At 54.8% G+C, this 20,316-nt stretch overlaps 3 protein-coding genes across 3 annotated transcripts in view; all 3 read right to left on the bottom strand.

Moving 5' to 3' along the window:
* SFXN5 (sideroflexin 5) overlaps positions 1-20,316 on the bottom strand; it is a 616,301-nt gene that overhangs the window by 317,535 nt on the left and 278,450 nt on the right. The window lies entirely within an intron of this gene.
* PRADC1 (protease associated domain containing 1) overlaps positions 1-20,316 on the bottom strand; it is a 174,426-nt gene that overhangs the window by 24,689 nt on the left and 129,421 nt on the right. The window lies entirely within an intron of this gene.
* On the bottom strand, positions 1,213-19,152 carry FBXO41 (F-box protein 41). The gene is made up of 13 exons (XM_050754405.1): positions 15,457-19,152; positions 12,840-13,065; positions 12,278-12,351; positions 11,668-12,026; positions 10,664-10,905; positions 10,325-10,440; positions 10,057-10,209; positions 9,622-9,717; positions 7,145-7,263; positions 6,794-6,952; positions 5,685-5,800; positions 5,504-5,571; positions 1,213-5,312 (listed from the first exon to the last, which is right to left on the bottom strand). The coding sequence occupies exons 1-12, from the start codon at positions 16,359-16,361 to the stop codon at positions 5,509-5,511; spliced, it is 2,628 nt and encodes an 875-aa protein (XP_050610362.1). The 5' UTR covers positions 16,362-19,152; the 3' UTR covers positions 1,213-5,312; positions 5,504-5,508.

Here is a 20,316-nt window from a genome sequence, read left to right as displayed (position 1 = left end):
CCCCCAGTGATCTTGGTTGTTTTGCTTTCTTGTGACCAATGGGAGTTTGGAATGGCTGGCACAGATGAGCTGGAAATCCAGCAGTGTCTAACATCCTCATTTACACTGGTCCTGATAGCTGGCCTGCACCCTTCTGTAGTTGGTCGTTGTTAAAGCTGGAGGTAAATATGATGTCATTGTCAGCCATTGAGACTTGCTAGCTAAAACTGGAAAGGGATATTTTAAAAAAAATTCTCTGAACCCAGTCACTCCTGGTTAGATGGACTCAAAAGCACAGAGGGTGGTGGGCAGGTCCAGGCTTTGGAATCTGGCATTCCTCCTAACTTGATGGTCTTTGGGTAGACTAATTTTTCTGAGCCTCTGCTATTCTACCTGTATGACAGGGTAAGAGTAGCTGTCTCAAAGAGTAGTGAGACTTAAATGTTCATTTTACTTGATGTTAGGGACACAATTTAAGCCTAAAACACTTACTCTTTTTTCTGATTTTAAATATTTCGAGACCCTAGGAATCAAGTCAGGGGCACAAGGGCATTTTGGATGAGGAAGTCAAGGCCAGACCATGATGGCAACCTGATCTCCCACAGTCAAAGCCTGATTGGCCAGAGCCTCCTGAGGAGGCAGCCAATCCAGGGAGGGGATGGGCAGTGCCTGCTGCCCTGTTGTACTGAATTTGCCCTTGAAGGTAGTCTCCCAGCTGAGAGTCAGAAGTGATGTATCTCAAGGCATTTCCTCTGGATGCACACACTGAAAGCAGGGTTGAGCGGTGGCAGGACAGTAACCCTAGGTGGCTTTTCTGCAGTCCTGAGGCAAGTTTTTGTTGTTTCTGAGACAGGACCTCACTCGGTTACCTAAGCTGAAGTGTACAGTGGCGTGATCTCAGCTCACTGTAACCTCCATCTCCCTGGCTCGATATCCTCCCACCTCAGCCTCCCAAGTAGCTAGCACTGCAGGCACATGCCCAGCTAATTTTTCAATTAGGTTTCACTATGTTGCCCAGAGTAGTCTTGAATTCCTGGGCTCAAGCAATTCTCCCACCTCAGTCTCCCAAAGTGCTAGGATTACAGGTGTGAGCAACTGTGCCCGCTGGCAAGTCTTGCTAATACTTCATTCCACTGGGTTACCTGCCTTTGTACACTTGAGCTGCAGAAAGACCATGATAACACAGATGACCAAGTGTGGCCACAATACCATTTACTTCTCTGGGGCAGATATACCAGTTTCACCATCTTTTTTATTGGATACAGAGCCATAAATTCTCTGATGCCCATGTGAGTCCTTTTAAATACATACACTCAGGTACATTCAGCAAAGGGCATCTTACGGGTGACATGGAGCAAAGTGCTGGGATGGCGATGCCTGGGTGGGGCAGAGAAGTGTGGCCAGGAAAGGCCCCCTGGGGGCTGGAGGTACAGGCACCACTTCAGAAACAAAAATAAAACCAAAAATTGCTTTCCACCCCTCTGCCTGTGCTTGGGGCTGGGGAAGCTACCCTCTCACGCTCAGGCCCATTATAGCCTAGCTGTGCAGGAAGGCAGGGCCTAAGGGCCAGTTATGGAGGTTACCCACCAGTGGTGCCCACTAGAACCAAGCCTGCTGGCATCAGCCACAAGGCAAGCCTGGGTCACCTCAGGCCTCTGCCCTGGATACAAGACCCTTGCCAGGGCAGAGCTGAGGCTGGCAAGCCCAAGGCCAAGCCTCCCTTGGCCCATGCTGGCAGTGGCAGAGGAGGCTTAGTCTCATGGTGGGGAGCCTGCCTGATTGTCAGGGCAGCCTTGGGACTGGCTGAGGTCCCAAGGGGTTGGGGAGGGAATTGTTGCCTTAGCTGGCCCTGGTATTCTGATCTTTACCCAATCCTAAACCTTATCCTCAGGCAAGGGCTGCAGATGAACACACTTGTCCAGGAATACATACATACACACAATACACAGCAATATATACAGAAATGCAGGCCGGGCACAAGGCTGGGTGAGAAAGCATGGCCACTGGGGTAGAGAGAAGGACCAGGCCCCCCGGGGAAGGAAGTTACACTCATCAGGGACTGACAGGCTGGGACATGTCCCATAGGTTCGAGTTAACTTCTCTGGGCACTTGGGCCATATACCCACTCACTCTCTCTCCTGTTTTTACCCCAAGTCCAACAGGAACTGGGACTTTGGCACCAATAGTCACTCTGGGAAGGCCTCCTTCAACTTAGCGCCTTAGAGGGATTGGGGCCCAGGTGACTCCCCACCTGTGGCCCCAAAGATTAGAGACCAGGACCAGGGTAATAGGCAGGACCCAAAGGCAAGGGATGGAGCCAAACCTTGGAGTAGGAGGCCTTGGGAAGGAGGCCCCTTTTTTTTTTTTTCCCCCTTTCGAGGCAATTCCTGAGGGGCTGGCTCAGACTCGAGTGTGACAGGACCAAGAAAACAGGAGCTGCCTTGATCCTTAGGTGGTCTCTCCTGGCTGGGGAAAGGCCGTGGTGCTGGGCAGCCCACCCACTCTTTATTCCCGCAGGGATGCATGTAAGTGCATCTTCATTTCCTGTCGGTGCTGTGGGGAAGCAGCCTAAATAAAGCATGAAGTACTTAAGCCAAGTACACCAACCTCCCAGGTAGGCACTGGAGCCAGACTGGATGGCAGGGGGTGGTAGAAACACCAAGTGGCCACCCCCACTGGGCCTCTACACATACCTGGGTCCCCTGGAGCAGGGCTGCTTGCTCTCAGATATTCCTTTCTTGCATCTTACTGGGTATGAGATGTGGAGGGATCCCTTTGGGTGGGTAAAGATGGATGAAATGCTTCTGGGGATAGCCAGGCCCTCTGTCCTTGTTCCCATCCTCAGCCCTAGCTGTATGGTTGCCAAAGAAATCAATGCATAGAGCCTCCCAGCAAGCAAAAGCTCCCTACTCAGCAGCAGGGCTCATCCCCAAGGAGAGAACAAAAGAAGAGCGTCAAGGGGCTGGTGGGGCAGGGGCTGCAAAGCTGCCAGTGCTCAGGCATGCATGAAGGCTGGGGGGCACAAGTCTGTCAGCCCGGGGGTGCGTGTGCAGTGGGATACTCTGACCTCTCATTCCTGCTGCAAAGGATTGGGCCTGCTCACACACATCCTTCACACACAGCCAGAACAAGGTGGAGGACTGAGGGGCTTTCCTGGAAATAGCCAAATCCGTGGGAAGTGGACGTCCCCCAGGCAGAAGGGTATCTTGTTCACCCCTCTGCCTCCAGTGCTGGTGGTGCTCGGTACTGTTGCACGAATGAATGAATGAGTGAAACTGCAACTAGCGTCTGGCCTTTCAGCACCACCTTTCTCCCCCCTAGCTCGCTGCCCATATGCCCCAACCTCCTTTCCCAGGGCTAATGCCAGGCATTCTAGTGTGTACCACCCGGAGAGAAGTTGCCCAGAGCCTTGTATTCAGGGATGGAAGGTCCCTGGGACAGAGAAAATCCCTCAGCTGGGCAGGCTGAAGCCAAGCAGGGCATCCCTTTGTGCTTTGTCCAGGAGACAGGGAAGGCAGCACCTCTGGTTCTGGGGTCACAGGGAGCAGGAGCTGCAGGGTGCAGTTGGCGAGGCAGGACCAACAAATCCAAGGTATCCAGGCTCTTAGTGGGCCGCCACCTCCCTTCCAGGCCTCTGGAGGAGAGGAAAGAAAGCCGTGCTGCTTTTCCCTGACCCCTGAGGACAGGGCTGGTGCAGGGAGAAGCCAATGGAGCCAGCTGCTCTGGGGTAGGGGCAGGGAGTGCCACACACAGCCAAGGCTTCGTGCAGGACTGGGCAGGGAGCTGCCAGCATGACACCCTTGGTATTTTAGATTTTCAAAGGGCAGGGACAGAACAAGCCACAGGAGGAAAAGTCAACAATGATAGCAAGATCTGGGACAGAGCTAGGGAGTGACGCCATGGGAGCTGGGTGTGCTGCTGCGTCCATGGGGTCCCAGCTCTGGAGGACTCTTTACAAGGTAACCGAGGGCTGGGTCTTCATGTCCAAGCCAGGTTGCGTTAGGGAGTTGGGTTCCTGGGAAGGACTGGGTAACGAGGGGACCCCATCCCCAGCCAGGACCAGCAGCCTAATGGCTAGGGCTGGGAGCTGATCCTATCTAGGAGAGAAAGAAACCCTAAGATAGATCTAGTTTAGATGTTTGAAAGAACTTTCCAAATGAAAGTTGGTAGGACCCCCGGCCTCTGAGCCACTATGGGAGTTCTGAGAGGAGGAACTGGGGAGACCTCAAGCCTTTGGAGCCTTGGTTCTGAGACCTGATCCTTTGGGGACTGCAAAGGCCAGTGAAAAGCCCCACTGGAATCCTGTGGCTTCTAAGCCAAGTGGCTCCAGCCCAGGTCCAGCACTTCCCCTAGGCAGAAGACCCCAATGCAGCCCTCAGCCCATGGGGCCCGTGGAGACCGAGGAAGGGGGAGTGAGTCTGTTGAGGATGCTCTTCCTCTTCCTTGGCCCCATGGGTCTGGCTCCCTGCCAAGGCTACATCTTCAAGCAAGCTAATTAGACAAGGAAGCAAAGCAAGCCACCCTCCTCCTGGCTTCCTCCACAGCCTCAGCACAGAGGGCGGCCCGTGCCTCCCTCCCAGACAGCCTTGGTGACCCGAAGGCCATCAGGTTCCTGCCCAAGCACCTGGATTAGAAGGAAATTCTTTGAGGACAGGAAGTACTTCTCACTGTGACAGGGCTGCCTGGGGCTGGGACCTTGACCCTCTGGAGGGTCCCTCAGGAATGAATGTAGGTATAAAAACGTGCGCCTTTCAGCTTTGAATTTAGCTCTGGTATGCGGTGGGGTGTGGGGTTGGGAGGAGGGGTCTTGTCTTACAGCAATAAATAAGTTTCCTCCCCCTGGCAATCCCCTACCGTGGAAGGGTGGTCTCATCCTGGAGAGAAGTTCTGGGTGACTGTTTCCTTTCCAAACCCACCCCCACTACCCCACTGTACTGCTGCCCCCAGCTTTTGGCTGACCACGTGCCCAGGTTCCTAGGTCTGCCTGTGGTATCCCCAGAAAATGTGGATCCAGAGCCTAGGCAGGCTGTCTGAAGGGATGCCCCCAGAAGGCTGGGGCAGGGTTGGGGAGAAGAGTCCTCCTTGCCAAGTCTGAGCTGCCCTGTGGAGCCCCCGCTGGCCTGGGGCCCCAGAGACTCCTGACCAGGAGGCTGGGCCTCAGGAAGGAGAGGCCGGCCAGAACAGCTGAGGAGCCACTGGGTGGTTATTGCAGATCCTCCAGGTGATGATGACACCAGGCGCTGGTGGTGACAGCTCCTCAATGGCTGTGCCAGAGGCTGCTCCAGCCGGGGTAGGGTCGGGGTCGGAGGGCAGCTTCTGTCCAAGCCCCTGTACTAGGGAAGCAGTGCCCTGGGTCAGGCCTGTTGCTCCGCTGCTCCAGGAGGAGGACAGGAGATTTGTCAGTCCCCCTCCAGAAGCCAAGGATAACACTTGGCCTCCAAAGGTCTAGTCCAAACCAGGGTCCCTCTGAGGTCCAAAGAGAGTGCCCTGATATGGGGCTGGCAGGGGCCCTGCCGCCCCCTACCCGGGTTAGCAGCCGCCTTCCACCTTGATGTGCAGAATCTTAGAGAAGCCGGGCCTCCGTCGCAGGGCCTGCGGACCGAACCCTGGGTTAGTTCTCCCTCCTGCCACACTCACCCAGGTCACCAGCCCCAGTTCAGGGATGCCACTTGGGGTCTTGGACAGCCTCAGAGCCGACCCCTCACCTGGAGTTTTGTCACCATGTCCTCAAACAGCTTTTGGGCCTCAGGGCTGCTGGGCTCTTTGAAATAATCCGCAATCCCAATCTGGACCACAATCGACTTGAGGTTCCGGCAGATGCCTGAGAAAAGGTGGGCAAGGCAGGGGCGTGTTTGGCCTGGGCTGTGGAGCTGCCTCCTCTCCTCTCACTAATTAATGAAATCAGACAATCAGGTGCCAGCCACCGGGAACACGACACAGGACCCATGCCACCTGGGGGCTTGCGACAAGATGCGGGGAGAGGTAGGTGGGGCTGAGGGACAGGAGAGGCTGCAGTGGCCTCTGGGAGGGTGAGTGGGCAGCCGCCAGTTGTCCAAGGCCTCTAGGAACTTCCCTGACACAGGGGGCAGCTATACCATGGTCTGGGCATTTGAGGATGAATGACAAGGAACAGAGTGGCTGAGGTGAGGCTCGCGGATCCAGGCTCAAGCACAAAGGAGGGGGAGGTGGGACAAACACTTGAGAACAGACGGCTTAAGGAACTGGATATGGCATGAAGTCGGGGGAGGTGGAGGAAGATCAGATGGCTGAGAAGGGCCTAGAGGTCATGATTCTGGAGGCTGAGCAGTTAGTTCTGGTGATAAAGTCCAGGGCGTGCCATGTGGCTGAAGGGGGAAGAAGGTCTTGGAAAGAGGGTCCTCAGTGCAGGTGGAGTAGTGACTGAGAGTGGGGTGGGTGGTTTGAGAAAGGTGCGGAAGCCAAGGAGGTATGATCTGGAGTCCAGGGAGAGAGGAGTCTTCACCCTGAGAACTGTCCTGGGGCGGGGGGTGGGGGGAGCTTTCACATATCCCATTTAATCCTCTCACCCATCCTAGAAAGTCAACTTAGAAGATGGGAATACAGGACTCAGAGAGGTACAGTAACTTGCCCAACATCACTCAGCTAATAAGTAGCAGAGCCAGACCTGGGACCTAGGTCAGTCAAGCTCCAGAACCAGTGCTCTTAACCTGTCCCCCTGCCTTTGCCCTTGGCTGGAGGCCCTGATCCATCTGCCCCAGTGATAGTTAGGCTACCTGCTGACAGAGCCCCGTGGCAGGTGATAGTCATACCCTGCCCCGCATTCCCCATTGCTCACTGTTGAAATGCAGCAGGGCCTTAGGGGTGACGGGAGTCGCTGTGAGCACCAGCATCTCCAATCCCTTCAGGCCTTCCCGGCAGACCTCTGCCGCCACCTCCTGGGTGATCTCTGACACATGGTCAAGCTCCAGGACCTGCAGCCGCATGCAGTTTCTCGCTAGGAAGAGGAAGAAGGGGGATCCTGCTGACAAACCCCCCAGGTCACCCCTGCAGCCAGCACCCTGGCCACCACTCTTCCACCTGCCACCACCCAGGCTGCAGCCCCAGGCCCCTGTGGGATTTCACTGGGCAGCACTGCACCCATGCCTGCTTCTTACTACCCGCCACCCCAGTCCAAGGAAAGACTCACCAAGTGATGCCAGGCCCTGCACCCCACAGCCGGCACCCCCGACCCCCAGGGCCCGCAGGTGGGGCCAACAGCGACCAATCATCTGCAGGCAGCGGTTACTGAAGCGCGTGGGCTGCTGGCTGGAGAACGGGAAGGGGGAGCTGTCAGGGAGGTCTTTGGATGCCTGACACCCCAGCATGCTCCTCCTGTGGGACCCCTCCCTGATTCAGGCAAGCGTTCCTCCAACAACCCAGCTGGTCAAGTCAGAAAACCGGGATCATCCCTGACTCCTCTGCCCTCATCTCATCCACCAAGTCCTGCAGATTCTGATTCCCAAGCACTCTTTTTTCTTTTTTCTTTTGAGACAGGGACTCATTCTACCACCCAGGCAGGAGTGCAGGGGTGCAATTTCGGCTCACTGCAACCTCTGCCTCCTGAGTTCAAGCGATTCTCCTGCCTCAGCCTCCCAAGTAGCTGGGACTACAGGCATGCGCCACCATGCCTGGCTCATTTTCTTGTACTTTTAGTAGAGACGGGGTTTCACCATGTTGGCCAGGCTGGTCTCAAATTCCTGGCCTCAAGTGATCCACCGCCTCGGCCTCCCAAAGTGCTGGGATTACAGGTGTAAGCCACTGTGCCCGGCCTAAACTACTCTTGAACCCACAGTTCAGACCACCATTGGCATTCTCTGGGTTAACACTAGTCTCCCTGCCATCTCATCCTCCACACTGTAGACAGGGAGCCCTTCATTCCTACAGCCACTCACTCCGCCATTCAGCAAGTGGTTATCAAGTCAACAATAACTGAGCTAGGCCCTGGGGTGCAGTGCTGACAACATAGACATGGTCCCTGCCCTCAAAGAGTGGACAGTCTCTTTGGTGGCAGGAAAGTGGTGAGGGGCATAGAACATTACCAGTCTGATCTTAATCCCTTTCTTAAAATCTAAAATCCCCCCAAATAGCTTCCAATACTTTCTAGATAAAATGCAAAAAACCTAAATTCCTTAGCAAGGCCCTTCCTGATTGCCCCAACTTTCCTTTCCATTCACACCAAACGCCATTTCCCTGAACACTTCATCCCTCATCATTTGCCCAGGCAACAGACATCTCTCTGGCTGGCATCTATTATGTACTTGATACCAGGGATACAGAAATGGACATTCCTAGATTCTGCCTTGAGAACCACCTGCCTAGTGTAGGAGATCGAAATATCAAGAAATTATTGCAAAGTAGGGCTGGGTGTGGTGGCTCATGTCTGTAATCCCAGCACTTTGGGAGGCCGAGGCGGGCAGATCACCTGGGGCCAGGAGTTCGAGATCAGCCTGGCCGACATGGTGAAAGCCCGTCTTTACTACAAATAAAAAAATTAGCCAGGCGTGGTGGCCCATGCCTGTAGTCCCAGCTACTTGGGAGGCTGAGGCAGGAGAATGGCGTAAACCCGGGAGGCGGAGCTTGCAGTGAGCTGAGATCTGGCCACTGCACTCCAGCCTGGGTGACAGAGCGAGACTCCGTCTCACAAAAGAAAAAAAAAAAAAAAGAAATTATTGCAAAGTAGATGACAGAGGGATCAGGGCAAAATGCAGTGGGGATTGAGGCAGGGGACCAGTGACACGCTCTACCCAGGGTGTTACAGAAGGCACACTGGATGGCTGGGAGGAGCTGTCGCGTGGAGAGGAGCAAAGGAGCCTGGTGTGTTAGAGGAACTCCAAGCAGAGTGAGAAATGATTTCATAACCTGGATTCTCCAACGACCAGCTCTTTCATACACTGACCTCCCTGAACCACCTTTCATATGTCAAACAAAGCTGGTGGTTTTTAGCTGGTGTTTACTGAACAATTACAGTAGACCCTGCAGGCTTTGTGTATCTGATCTCATTTGGGCCAGCAACAGCCCTAATAAGGTCCATAGTTCCTAGTACCACCTTTACTTTGCAGTTTGAGAAACTAAGACACGATTGGGATTCCCAAGGTGGCACTGCCAGTAAGCCAGGACATGACCCCAGGTCTGATTTCATTTACTTACTTATTTATTTATTTATTTATTTATTTATTTTTGAGACAGAGTTTCGCTCTTGTTGCTCAGGCTGGAGTGCAATGGCACAATCTCGGCTCACCGCAACCTCCGCCTCCCAGGTTCAAGTGAGTCTCCTGCCTCAGCCTTTTGAGTAGCTGGGATTACAGGCATGCACCACCACGCTCGCCTAATTTTGTATTTTTAGTAGAGACAGGGTTTCTCCATGTTGGTCAGGCTGGTCTTGAACTCCAGACCTCAGGTGATCCGCCCAAACTGGCCTCTCAAAGTACTGGGATTACAGGTGTAAGTCACTGTAATCAACCAGGTCTGATTTTAAAGCCCTGCTCCTAATGCCTCAATGGACAGATTAATGTGTGTTAATCTGTCCTGATAGCTTGTGGAATGGGCTCAGATCCGCTCAGTCCTCAGCCCCAGACCAGGCCCAACTGTGTTCCCCTCCCATCCCCCAAACCTGCCAGGGCTCACCAGGGGTGAAGTGGTGCCACTTGGAGGGAGACGATCTCTCTGCAGCCTGCGCCCAGGGCCCAAATGACCTCATGGCCCACAGGGTCTGTGGCACTCCTGTGAAAAGACAAAGCTGCTGGTAATCCCAAGACTTTGGGAGGTCAAGGCTGGGGTTGGGGATCACCTGAGCCCAGGAGTTCTAGACCAGCTTGGGCAATACGGTGAGCCCCCGTTTCTATTAAAAAAAAGAGAGAGAGAAAATGAAAAGATACAAGACAAAGCTGGAGTTGCCCACTCTTGGTGGCCTCTGCTCTTGCCAAAGCTTCCTTCCCTTCAGCCATAGAGTTCTTGGATCCCTTTGCTTGAGAACCCTGGGGGAAGCTATGCAGCACCTAGGGATCCCGTGGGACCCTGGGCCTAGAGGGAACAGGCTATGCTTCTAGTCGGTTGACCCACCTGTAGGTGACAGCCTGCAGGGCACGGCAGTAGCAACTGGCCAGCCAGAGCGAGCGGTCGGTGAGGATGTTTGGACAGTGGGAGATGCGCAGGATCAGCAGGTTCCCCCCAGCTGCCTTCAGCAGGGACTCCAGCCCAGCTTCCAAGCAGCCCCTGGAGATGACCAAGAGGTCAGAGAGCTGGCCACCTCCTCCTCTGGGAAACATCCTTACTTAATTCCAGGTCTGTGGCCCAACAGCACCCAGCACCCACCCACTGCAGGCCTCACCGGGTGCTACGGGCATACTCCTCCTTGCTCTCCTTCTTTCCCCGCTGCCGGGGCTTCAAGTTCTGCAGCGTCAGAGAGTGGGCCTGGGTGCACCACTGAGCCAGCATTGCCAGGAACTGTGGGGGAGGGGAAGAGTATTTGGAGATGAAGGGGTCTGCACTTGGTTGGCTGGAGGTGGGCCAGCCCTGGATAGGAGGCTGCATGAGAGCATTTCAGGGAAGCCAGGTTGGCGCTACAGTGTTGTAAGGGTTGCAAGGACCAGACCTTCAGGGACCAGATTCTACCCACGGGGAAAGGTGGGTTCACAGCAGGGCATAGAAGGCAGGCAGGGGCAGGCACCTTGGAGCAGACACGGGCATTCTCAAGCAGCACCCTTGTCCAGACTGCAGGGTGGCGGGCCACGAAGCGCCAGTCCCGGCAAACCTCAGCGGCGTGCAGCAGTGTGCGCGTGTCCAGGTAGGTGAAGATGCAGAAGAGGGCAGCTCGCATCTTCAGGATCTCTGGGCTGATGACCTCATTGGAGCGTGAGGGGCTGCCCCTCTCTGCTCGCCGACCCCGTCCACTGCCTCCCTCAGGGCGGGCTGCAGAATACAAGGGTTTCAAAAGTGAGCGTGGAGGGTCAAGGCTGGTGTGGGGATGTGTGTGGGGAGCTGGGGCAGGGTAGGAGCTGCAGAGCAATGGGCATGCTGTGGTACCAGGGCCTAGGGAGGAAGGAAAAGGGGCCTCTGCATCCCTGTCCTTTGCGGTACCCCATCTCCAGTTTTACAATTTACAAAAAGGCATCCCTTGTGTAAACTTTCTTTTTAAGGTTATATATCATTCAAACTCACCCCCTACATGAGGCAATATATCAGATTTGGAGAGGGAAAGGGGTTGGGGGGTGCTGCAGTATAAACTGGGCCTCTGGAAACAGAAGGTGGGCATGGGGCTACCCAGAACATGGGGTGCAGCTACAAGTCTGACCCTAGCCTAGCCCTCTCACCTCCCAACCCACCCACATATGTGTGGGGCCTTCTGTGAATATGGTGGGAGGCCTCTCTCCCACTGCACCAGGGGCTTCAGAGTTGGGAGGCAACAATCAACTGCTGTCCTATAAATGTTGATGAGCCCACCACGTGAATGGACCCCCCCCGTCCCCCGGATGTGGCATCCTTGTGCATCAGACAATCTGAGCATACTTGTGCCGCTGCAGCCCTGCCCTGTCACAAGAGTTCCTGCCCTAGGCTTAAAGGGTGCTATGTAGGAGGGGTGGGCAAGTCTGGGGAAAGGGAAGGGGGGTGCAGGAGCCCAGGAGATTCACTGCCTCAGACCTGTGTCCCCCTGCCAACCCTTCCGGGACCTACCTGAGAGCCGGCAGCTGCTCAATGGCCCAGCCATAGCAGGCCCGGGGCGGGGCGCATCCAACGGGCCCTCAGCCTCTGACTCAGTGGTTCGGGAGCCAACGTCAGACACATCACCCTCTTCCCCCTCAGTGCTGTGTCGGCGGGGTCTGCGCTGCCAGTTCTGGATGGCCTGGCGCCGCAGGCCTGAGCTGCGAGGGGGCTGGGACCGCTCTGAGCCCCCGTTGGTAGCCTGGGCCCGTGTGCCCAAGCCCCCAGGGCCACTGTCCTCAGGGGCCCCCTCCTCCGGCCTGGGCAGCTCCAGACTGTCACTGTCATAGCAGCCTGAGCTCTGGGATGCGGCTGGCACACGGCTGGAGGCCCTGGGGCAGGGTGGATCACACAGTAAGGGGTGAGAGGCACCAGGCCTGCCCAAACTCCCCACCCTGCCCCTACCGTCGGCTGAGGGCAACCCACCCACACTGCTTTCCAAAAGCCCCCTCTGGGTGTGGAAAGGCAGACACACGTGACCCGGGGGGTTAGGGACAGGAGGATGACACAAGCCCCAGACAGGTCAGCGGATCTTTCCAGGGCGAGGGTGGGCTGTATGGGGTGGGCTGGGCCCAAGGCTTACCCTGTGCTGGGAGAGGAGCCATGCCGTGACACTGCATATGTGCTAGGCACGGCCGGGCCCGCGTGGTGTTCTCGCTGTGGGCCCCCAGAGCAGGAGGTAAAGGAGAGGGGCGGAGGAGGCAAGAGGATGAGCAGGAATAGCAGGGGAAACAGGGAAAAAGATGGAGAGGAAATGGGGGAGAGGAGAGAGAAGGGAAAACAGTTGGGAAAGATGGACAAATGGACAGACAGACAGCCCAGAGAGGCAGGTTCACCAGCCCCTCCCCACAGCCACCCAACACCCCGGACCCCAGCTTGTGGCTCCTGGAATCTCATTTGCAGGGATGGGCAGAGATAGCCCCTGAGGACTGGGGTCACTGAATCATATCTCACTACAGCCTCGGGGGCTGGCACTGGCACTCCTGCCCAGTCAGAGGGTCTCCCCATTCCTGGCATCTGCTCGTGGGGGAAAAGCCAAAGAAGGGGCGAATGGGGCATCATGGAGAGATATCCAGCCACGTGAAAGGTGAGGTTGTGGGGGACCAGGTGTGCAGGTAGAGGAGAGAAAGCAGGTGGGCACTCACCATTCTGCCTGGGCCCCGGGCATTGGGGCCAGCACCACCGCCCCCACCTCCACGGCCCAGGCTGGCACTGGGCGTGCTGCCACAGCTGCTGCTGATGACCTGCAGCTGTCGCTCGGCACGGTCAGCCCGCTCAAGGAGTTCCTCAATGAACTGCTGCAGCCGCAGCTTGGCGCTGGCCTCCCGCGCCGCTGTCTCCTTCAGGAACTGGTCGATCTGCACCACCTCCCTGGGCCCAGAGCAGTCTCTTACCCCAGAGCCTCAGCCTGCCTGCCCACCCACCCTCTGGAGGAGAGCCTGGCCAGTGCGGGGAGACACCGGCACAGCTGCCTGTGGTGTCTGCTAACGGTCACATGGGTTCCTGCAGAACAGGCCTAGCCCCGCACGATGATACATACAGAAATGCATGCATGCACTCCGAGCCACACACTCACACCCCACCCACCCGGCCCCAGACCCTGCTCTCCACAGAAATACTACACACCCCGCTCTCCACAGAAATACTCAGGCATACTCAGTCCCACACAACCACTCGAGGCACACACACATCCCCACACACGTACCCCATGTACATTCATATGCCATAACCAGACACATCTCTCTCATACAGAAACACAGACATGTTCAGTCACATGTGCATGGCCTTCAATACCCAGCATCCCAACACAGAACACTCCTAGGCACATACTTAGAGCCACCAGCCATGTCACATATCCCCACACAGAGGCCCATTACACAGCCCCAGGCACAGCCCCACACATTCATGTTCGTGTACTCACATCATTTTCCAGCTTGGGCATGTGCTCACGTGTGAGACACGCAAAGAACCATGGAGGCATAGTACCACCGACACAGTCAAACATACTTTCAAGAACCTTCAAAAATACACGCTAAGTCACATCACCCCACAGAGGAATACACTCAAATGTGGAAGCATACTGATAGTTTGCACCAACTTCTAGGAGCTGCATGAACACATGGCACACTTAGAATCACGTGTGTACTTACTCCCAAATGCATTCCCGGTTGTTTGTGCATCCATTCAACATTTATTGAGCACCCTCTAGGTGCCAGGCACTGTTCTAGGTATTGGGGAAATAGCAGTGAACAACTCCTGCCTTTATGGAGTTTACATCACAATGGGGACACATAAATAACATCTATATACAAATGCTCCTTGGCTTACAATGGGGATACATCCCCGTCAGCCCATTGTAAGTTGAAAATATCATCAGTCAAAAATGCATTTAATGCACTTACCCTACTGAACACCAGTGCTTAGCCTGGCTTGCCTTAAATGTGCTCAGAGCACTTCTATTAGCCTACAGTTGGACAAAATCACTGAACACAAAGTCTATTTTATAAAAAAAAGTGTTGATCTCATGTAATTTATTGAATACTGTACTAAAGAAACAGTATGGTTGTACATACTGTTTTTCATTTTCACACAGTACAGTTTCTACGGACTGCGTGATGCTTTTGTAGCATCGGAAAATCTAAAAATTGTGTCAAACCATCATAAGTCAGGGGTCATCTGTAGTTCATAATCCTACATTTAAAGACCAGAGAAATGAAGAAGACTGAGACAGATAGAAGGAAATCCCAAGAGTGTCCTGGAAGCCAAGGGAAGAAGGCATGTCAGGGATCAGCTATGTCAAATGCCACCAATGGGGCAAGTAAGACCATGGCTAGGCCTTAGCAACAGAAAGGTCACTGGTGACATGGGGACACTGGTAGAGGTGGAAACCCGATCAGCCTGGGTTCAAGAGAGAAAGTGAGGAAAGAAATTGGAGACAAGAAGTATAAACAAATACAAGGAGTTTTCTGTAAGGAGAGAAAAGGAGCAGTAGCTTAAAGGGAAGAGGGTTGTGGTAGATGAAAGAAATAACATTCTGTATGCTTTTAGAAATATGCAGAAACAGGCTGGGCGCGGTGGCTCACGCCTGTAATCCCAGCACTTTGGGAGGCCGAGGAGAGCTGATCACGAGGTCAGGAGATGGAGACCATCCTGACTAAAATGGTGAAACCCCGTCTCTACTAAAAAAAAAAAAATATATATATATATATATATATATATGTATATACAAAAAATTAGCCGGGGGTGGTGGCGGGCGCCTGTAGTCCCAGCTACTCGGGCGGCTGAGGCAGAATGGCGTGAACCCAGGAGGCGGAGGCTGCAGTGAGGCGAGATCACGCCACTGCACTCCAGCCTGGGCAACAGAGCAAGACTCTGTCACAAAAAAAAAAAAAAAAAAAAGAAAAGAAATATGCAGAAACAGAAAATCTGATGATGGGAGAGGGGAGAGTTGAGCTATGTCTTTGGGTAGACAAAAGAGAAGAGGATCTGGTGCCAAAATGCAGGAGTTGGCTTGTCTAGGACAGAGAAGAAGAAAAGCAGTCTTCACAAAGAGGCACAGGGTCACACTGCCATGTCCTCACAGTACCAAACACACATCATCATGACACTCTTGGCCCCACATGCATGCTACTGGCCACAGATCCTCTATTACAAAGCCATGGCCACATACAGACACACTCAGGCACGCCCACGGTGGTGGTGGCGGCGGCACAGTGACCCGCACAGGCACAACCACCCACAGGGCCCCGAGGGTCTACTCACTGCTGCTTGCGGCTCAGCTCCTGTTCCTTGTGCACCAGGTCCTGCTTGAGTGAGGCCAGAAGCTCTACGCTCACGTCCACCTGGCGGGAGAGCTCAGACGCGCGCTCCTCCAGCTCCTCCTTCTCGCGCCCAAGCCTCGCACTCTCCTGCCGCGCAGTCTCCAGCTCCGCCGCCTTGCGCTCCAGCTCGGCCTGCAGCCGGCCCACCTGGCCCGCGATCTTCTGCTCCACCTCCTCGCTCAGGCGCTCCAGCCGCCGGTCCACCTCCAGCTTCTCCAGCGCGCGGATCTTGAGGCGCGCCAGGCCCTCTTCGTAGGCCACATCGGCAGGTGAGGGGGACGCGGGCGAAGCGGAGGCAGGCCCGGAGCAAGGGCCGGGGCCAGGCCCAGGCGGCGGCGTCGAGCACGCTGAGGACGCCACGGACTTGCGGGCGAACAGCTCCCCCAGCGGGATCTCGATCTCGCGCAGCGCATAGCGAGCGGCAGCGGCGGGCACGAGGCCCGGCTCGGCCAACTCCTCGCAGGGCAGGCTGGCGGGCACCAGGTCGCCGGGGAAGTGTGCGAGGGGCGCGTGGTGGTGGTGGTGGTGCAGCAGGTGCGGCGCCGCGGGCGACGGCCCGGCCGCCTGCTCCTTGCCCTGGAAGGACGTGCTCTCGAAGACCTCGCGCCGGGCGCCGGGCACGGCCAGCAGGGCGGCGGGCTCGGGCGCCAGCGGGAAGCCCGAGGCGGCCGCCGCGGCGGCCGCTGCAGCGGCGGCGCCGTCGCAAATGCTGTTGGTCTTGGAGAGGATGTAGAGCGTCTCGTAGGTGTGGCTGTACTCCAGGTGCGCGCGCAGCGACGACAGGCTGCGGAAGCGCTTGTGCTCCCCGCAGCGGGGGCAGCGGTACGGCAGGTCCAGCGAGGCCATGGCCCCGCCGCCCCCGCGGCACGCGGGCTCCACCGCGGCCGCCCCGCCGGTCAGCCGGGCGCGCTCATGGGGGACCGCGGGCCAGGCCCCCTGCGGGGTCAGGAAGGCTCAGGGCGCCCGCGGCCCGGGGCGAGGAAGCTGGAAGAGACGCGATGAGTCTTAGGAAGAGGGTATCACTGCGCCCAACCCGGCTCCCAGTCCCGAGCCCTCATCCCCCAGCCATGAGGAAACAGCATCGAGGGGCAACGGGCGACCTCCCAGAGGAGGCTGTCCTGCTCTGGCACCTGTGCGAGGGCCTGTATATGTGCAAGAGAGAGAGCGAGCGAGAGAATGAGATAATCTGTTTTTAAAGGGGCTGGCTCGTAATTACTTTTATTTATAATGGTTCCAACCTGGAAACGACCCAAGTGCCCATCAATGGTAGAATGGTTAAACTGTAGCATATTAATGATGGAATCTACCCAGCAATAAGAAAAGAAACTATTGGTACACACAGTGACGTGGATGAGTCCATCCAATATTATGTTGCATGAAAGAAGCCAGACCAAAGAGTGCATGCTGTAGAATGCCAGAGAGATGGAGTTCAAGAACAGACACAATTGATGATGAAGTCAGCATAGAGGTCCCCAGCTGGGGGCTACATGGACTGGGAAGGGGCAGGAGGCAGCTTTATGTGATGCGGAGAATGTTCTATATCTGCTCTGGGTGGTGGTTATACAGTTGTGTACATATGTAAATAATCATCAAGCTGTATACTTGAGTGTAAAAATCCTTGGAAAGAAGATGCTTATTTTCAGTTTTTGCAGACTGCACCCCCACACAGGCTGGAACTATTGGTACCATGTTTCAGTAACCAAAACATCACTCTACCTAATGACATCACTTGTGTCACTGTTTGTTTTGTCCCGACTTCTGCACCACATCCTCCTATCCCTATCACTCCAAGCCCTTAGGTCTTTTTCTCAGACCTAGAAAAGGTGAGGTAGGCTTCCAGTAAGTGTCCCTGCCCCACCTTTACCCCAAGGGCTTTATTATCCGTCCTCCCCACACCCCTTTTGGCACAAGGTCCCTCCATCCCCCCACCAATTCTGGCATTCCAACCCTCCTCACTGTCAACTCCTGCTGCCCCTCCAGATCTGGCTTCCTGTCACCCTTCTCCTACCTCGTGGGGTCTCCATCCCATTCCTCACTGCCATCCTCTTTCTAACTGTCTGCAATCAGGCTTCCACTGCCCTGTGATCAAGGTCACAGACCACCTGCTGATCAGTTAAGCCAGTTGTCATCAACCCGACTTGGTCCCATGGCTGATACTGTTGACCCCTCCATCTTCACAGGCTGCCATGAGCTTTCCGGTCTGGATTTTCCCATGGGTTCTGCAACTTCCTGTTCTTGCTGCCTTCCTAAACGTCCTCATTCCCTGAGGTCTGCCTCTGGAGCCCTCCATCTCTATCCTCCCCCCAGGAAGGCAGTCGGCTTCCCTCCCACAGGTTTACTCGCACCTGTAAGCTCTACTTCTCCATCCTGACCTGCCGCAGAGTTCTGTTGCCTTCTGGCATTTCCACAGGATGTATGGGTGGATGTCTGTTCCCTTTGCCAGCTCAGCATCCAGTCCTCCTCCTGGTAACAGCACCCTGCTTTGACCACAGGGAACCATCCTTCCCCACTTTCTCAGTCCACATGGTCTTGGGGATGTGACATAGACCTGGCAAATCCCCAGTCCTGGGGTAAACATGGAGCACCAAAGTTGAGCCAGTGAGCCCCAGGACTGTTCTAGAATGACTGAGGGAAAGCATTGTTTTTGGGATCAGGTTTCTAAGCTGATGGAGAAGGCCGGTGCTGCTGGGGCCATCCTTTCTCCTTTTGGGAGGAGACACCTGGGAATGAAGCCAACCCAAAGAAGCAAAACTTAGATGGAGAAAGACATTCCTCACAGACACTGTTTGAGAGCCTGGCCTGTTCAGTTACACAAACTAATCAATTCTGCACCGCCACCCCCTTTTTTATGAGATGGAGTCTCACTCTTTCACCCGGGCTAGAATGCAGTCGTGCAGTCTCAGCTCACTACAACCTCCCCCTCTGAAGTTCAAGCGATTCTCCTGCCTCAGGAGTCCCAAGTAGCTGGGACTACAGGCATGTGCCACCACGCCCAGCTAACTGTTGTATTTTTAGTAGAGACAGGATTTCACCATGGTGGCCAGGCTAGTCTCGAACTCCTGGCCTCAAGTGATCCACCTGCCTCAGCCTTTGAAAGTGTTGGGATTACAGGTGTGAGCTACTGCACCCAGCCCCTATTTCCCTTTTTTGCTTAAGCTAGTTACAGCTGGTTCTGTGTTACTTGCACCCAGAAAACATCCTAACCAAGAAATTAGAATCAGAGATGGAAAGTTTTCATAGACCCACAAAAGAAATTAGCTGAACTAAGCAGGGGGGCATAAGCTGGCACTACTTCCCCCATTCCCCACTCACAGGTTGGTGAACAGAGCAGCAGCAAAGCAGATGATGAAACTGTCTCCCACCATCCCTGGAGCTCAGGCCATGTACCTACCATGGCTGGAACATTAGGGGATTTGGAGAAAAATGTCAGGATGTTGGGAGTGTCTTTCCAATGGCCTCAGTAAGGTCCAACAAGCAAGAGACACACTCTGGCTGAAAGGAGCCCATCTGAAAGCAGAAAGGAAGAAAATTTGGGCTTGCCCAGAGAGGCCCTTTCTGCTTGTGGCCAGTAATTCAACATGGCTGAGAGTCAGATAATTAAGAGCTAGTTCTTTGCTTCAAGCTAAAGGCAGCTCAAGCGAAGACAAAGAGGCTGGGAACTAAGAGGGAGACAAGCCTGGGGCCTGACAGGTACTCAACTCCTCGGGCCCTGCTGAACCTCTCCTGCTGTGCCCCCTCCAGCTGGACAGAAGCTTCCATTATAAACAGCCTTCCATTGGGATGAAGCTTGAGTGAGAAAAGGCAGATAACCTTCTGCCTCCCACCCCAGACTAGGAGTTTGCATTGCCCTGTGGTAGAGGCCCAGCTAGAGGCTGCAGAACCAAGGGCTCCTGGGATGGGCAGAACACTGGGGCCTGTTGCTAAGAGATAACCCTTACCCTCCTTCTATACCACCACCAGGGACTTCATTCAAGATTCATAACTTTCTTTAACTTTCTTTTTTTTTTGAGACAGAGTCTCACTCTGTCACCCAGGCTGGAGTGCAGTGGCATGATCTCGGCTCACTGCAACCTCCACCTCCCGGGTTCATGCCATTCTCCTGCCTCAGCCTACTGAGTAGCTGGGACTACAGGTGCCCAAAACCATGCCCAGCTAATTTTTTTGTATTTTTAGTAGAGATGGGGTTTCATTGTGTTAGCCAGGATGGCCTTGATCTCCTGACCTCGTGATCTGCCCGCCTCAGCCTCCCAAAGTGCTGGGATTACAGGCGTGAGCCACTGCGCCCGGCTAAGAATCATAACTTTCATAGAGGTCTCTAGCTTTGGTTAATAGCTCTGGGGATAACCAAATGCAAACTGACTGAAAAGCCTCCCGGAGATTAAGGGAATTGTATTGCCAGAAAGCCTCCACAAACCAAAGGATTGCTCAGCCCCTATGGTTGCCCTGAACCTCCCCAAACCTGCATCCCTCAGTGCTCCTCTCACAGAGACAGCGAAATCAGAGCAGTGAGGTTGGTGCACCAGGGAACCTCTTCCTCACCATTCAGTCAAGCATGTGGACCACAGACCAGGTTTTTTTCCTCACCCCCCTCTTCAACTAGGAGGGTTTTTCCTCCTTTCAGCTATACAATTTTCTCTCCATCATTGTAGTTGGGCCTCAAATGGAAAGACCATGAGCTTAGTACCTAACCAAACAGCCCCTTGCCATTGCCAAGATGTTGAATTGGGGATAGATATGGTAACTGGGTGAAAACTTGGAATGTCTCCTCCCAGAAGTGGGATAACTATGCTTTGAGATTGAT

The sequence above is a fragment of the Macaca thibetana genome, chromosome 13 (assembly GCF_024542745.1).
Source record: "Macaca thibetana thibetana isolate TM-01 chromosome 13, ASM2454274v1, whole genome shotgun sequence".
In the NCBI taxonomy this organism is placed as follows: domain Eukaryota; kingdom Metazoa; phylum Chordata; class Mammalia; order Primates; family Cercopithecidae; genus Macaca; species Macaca thibetana.
This window is presented reverse-complemented; position numbering and strand designations above follow the sequence as displayed.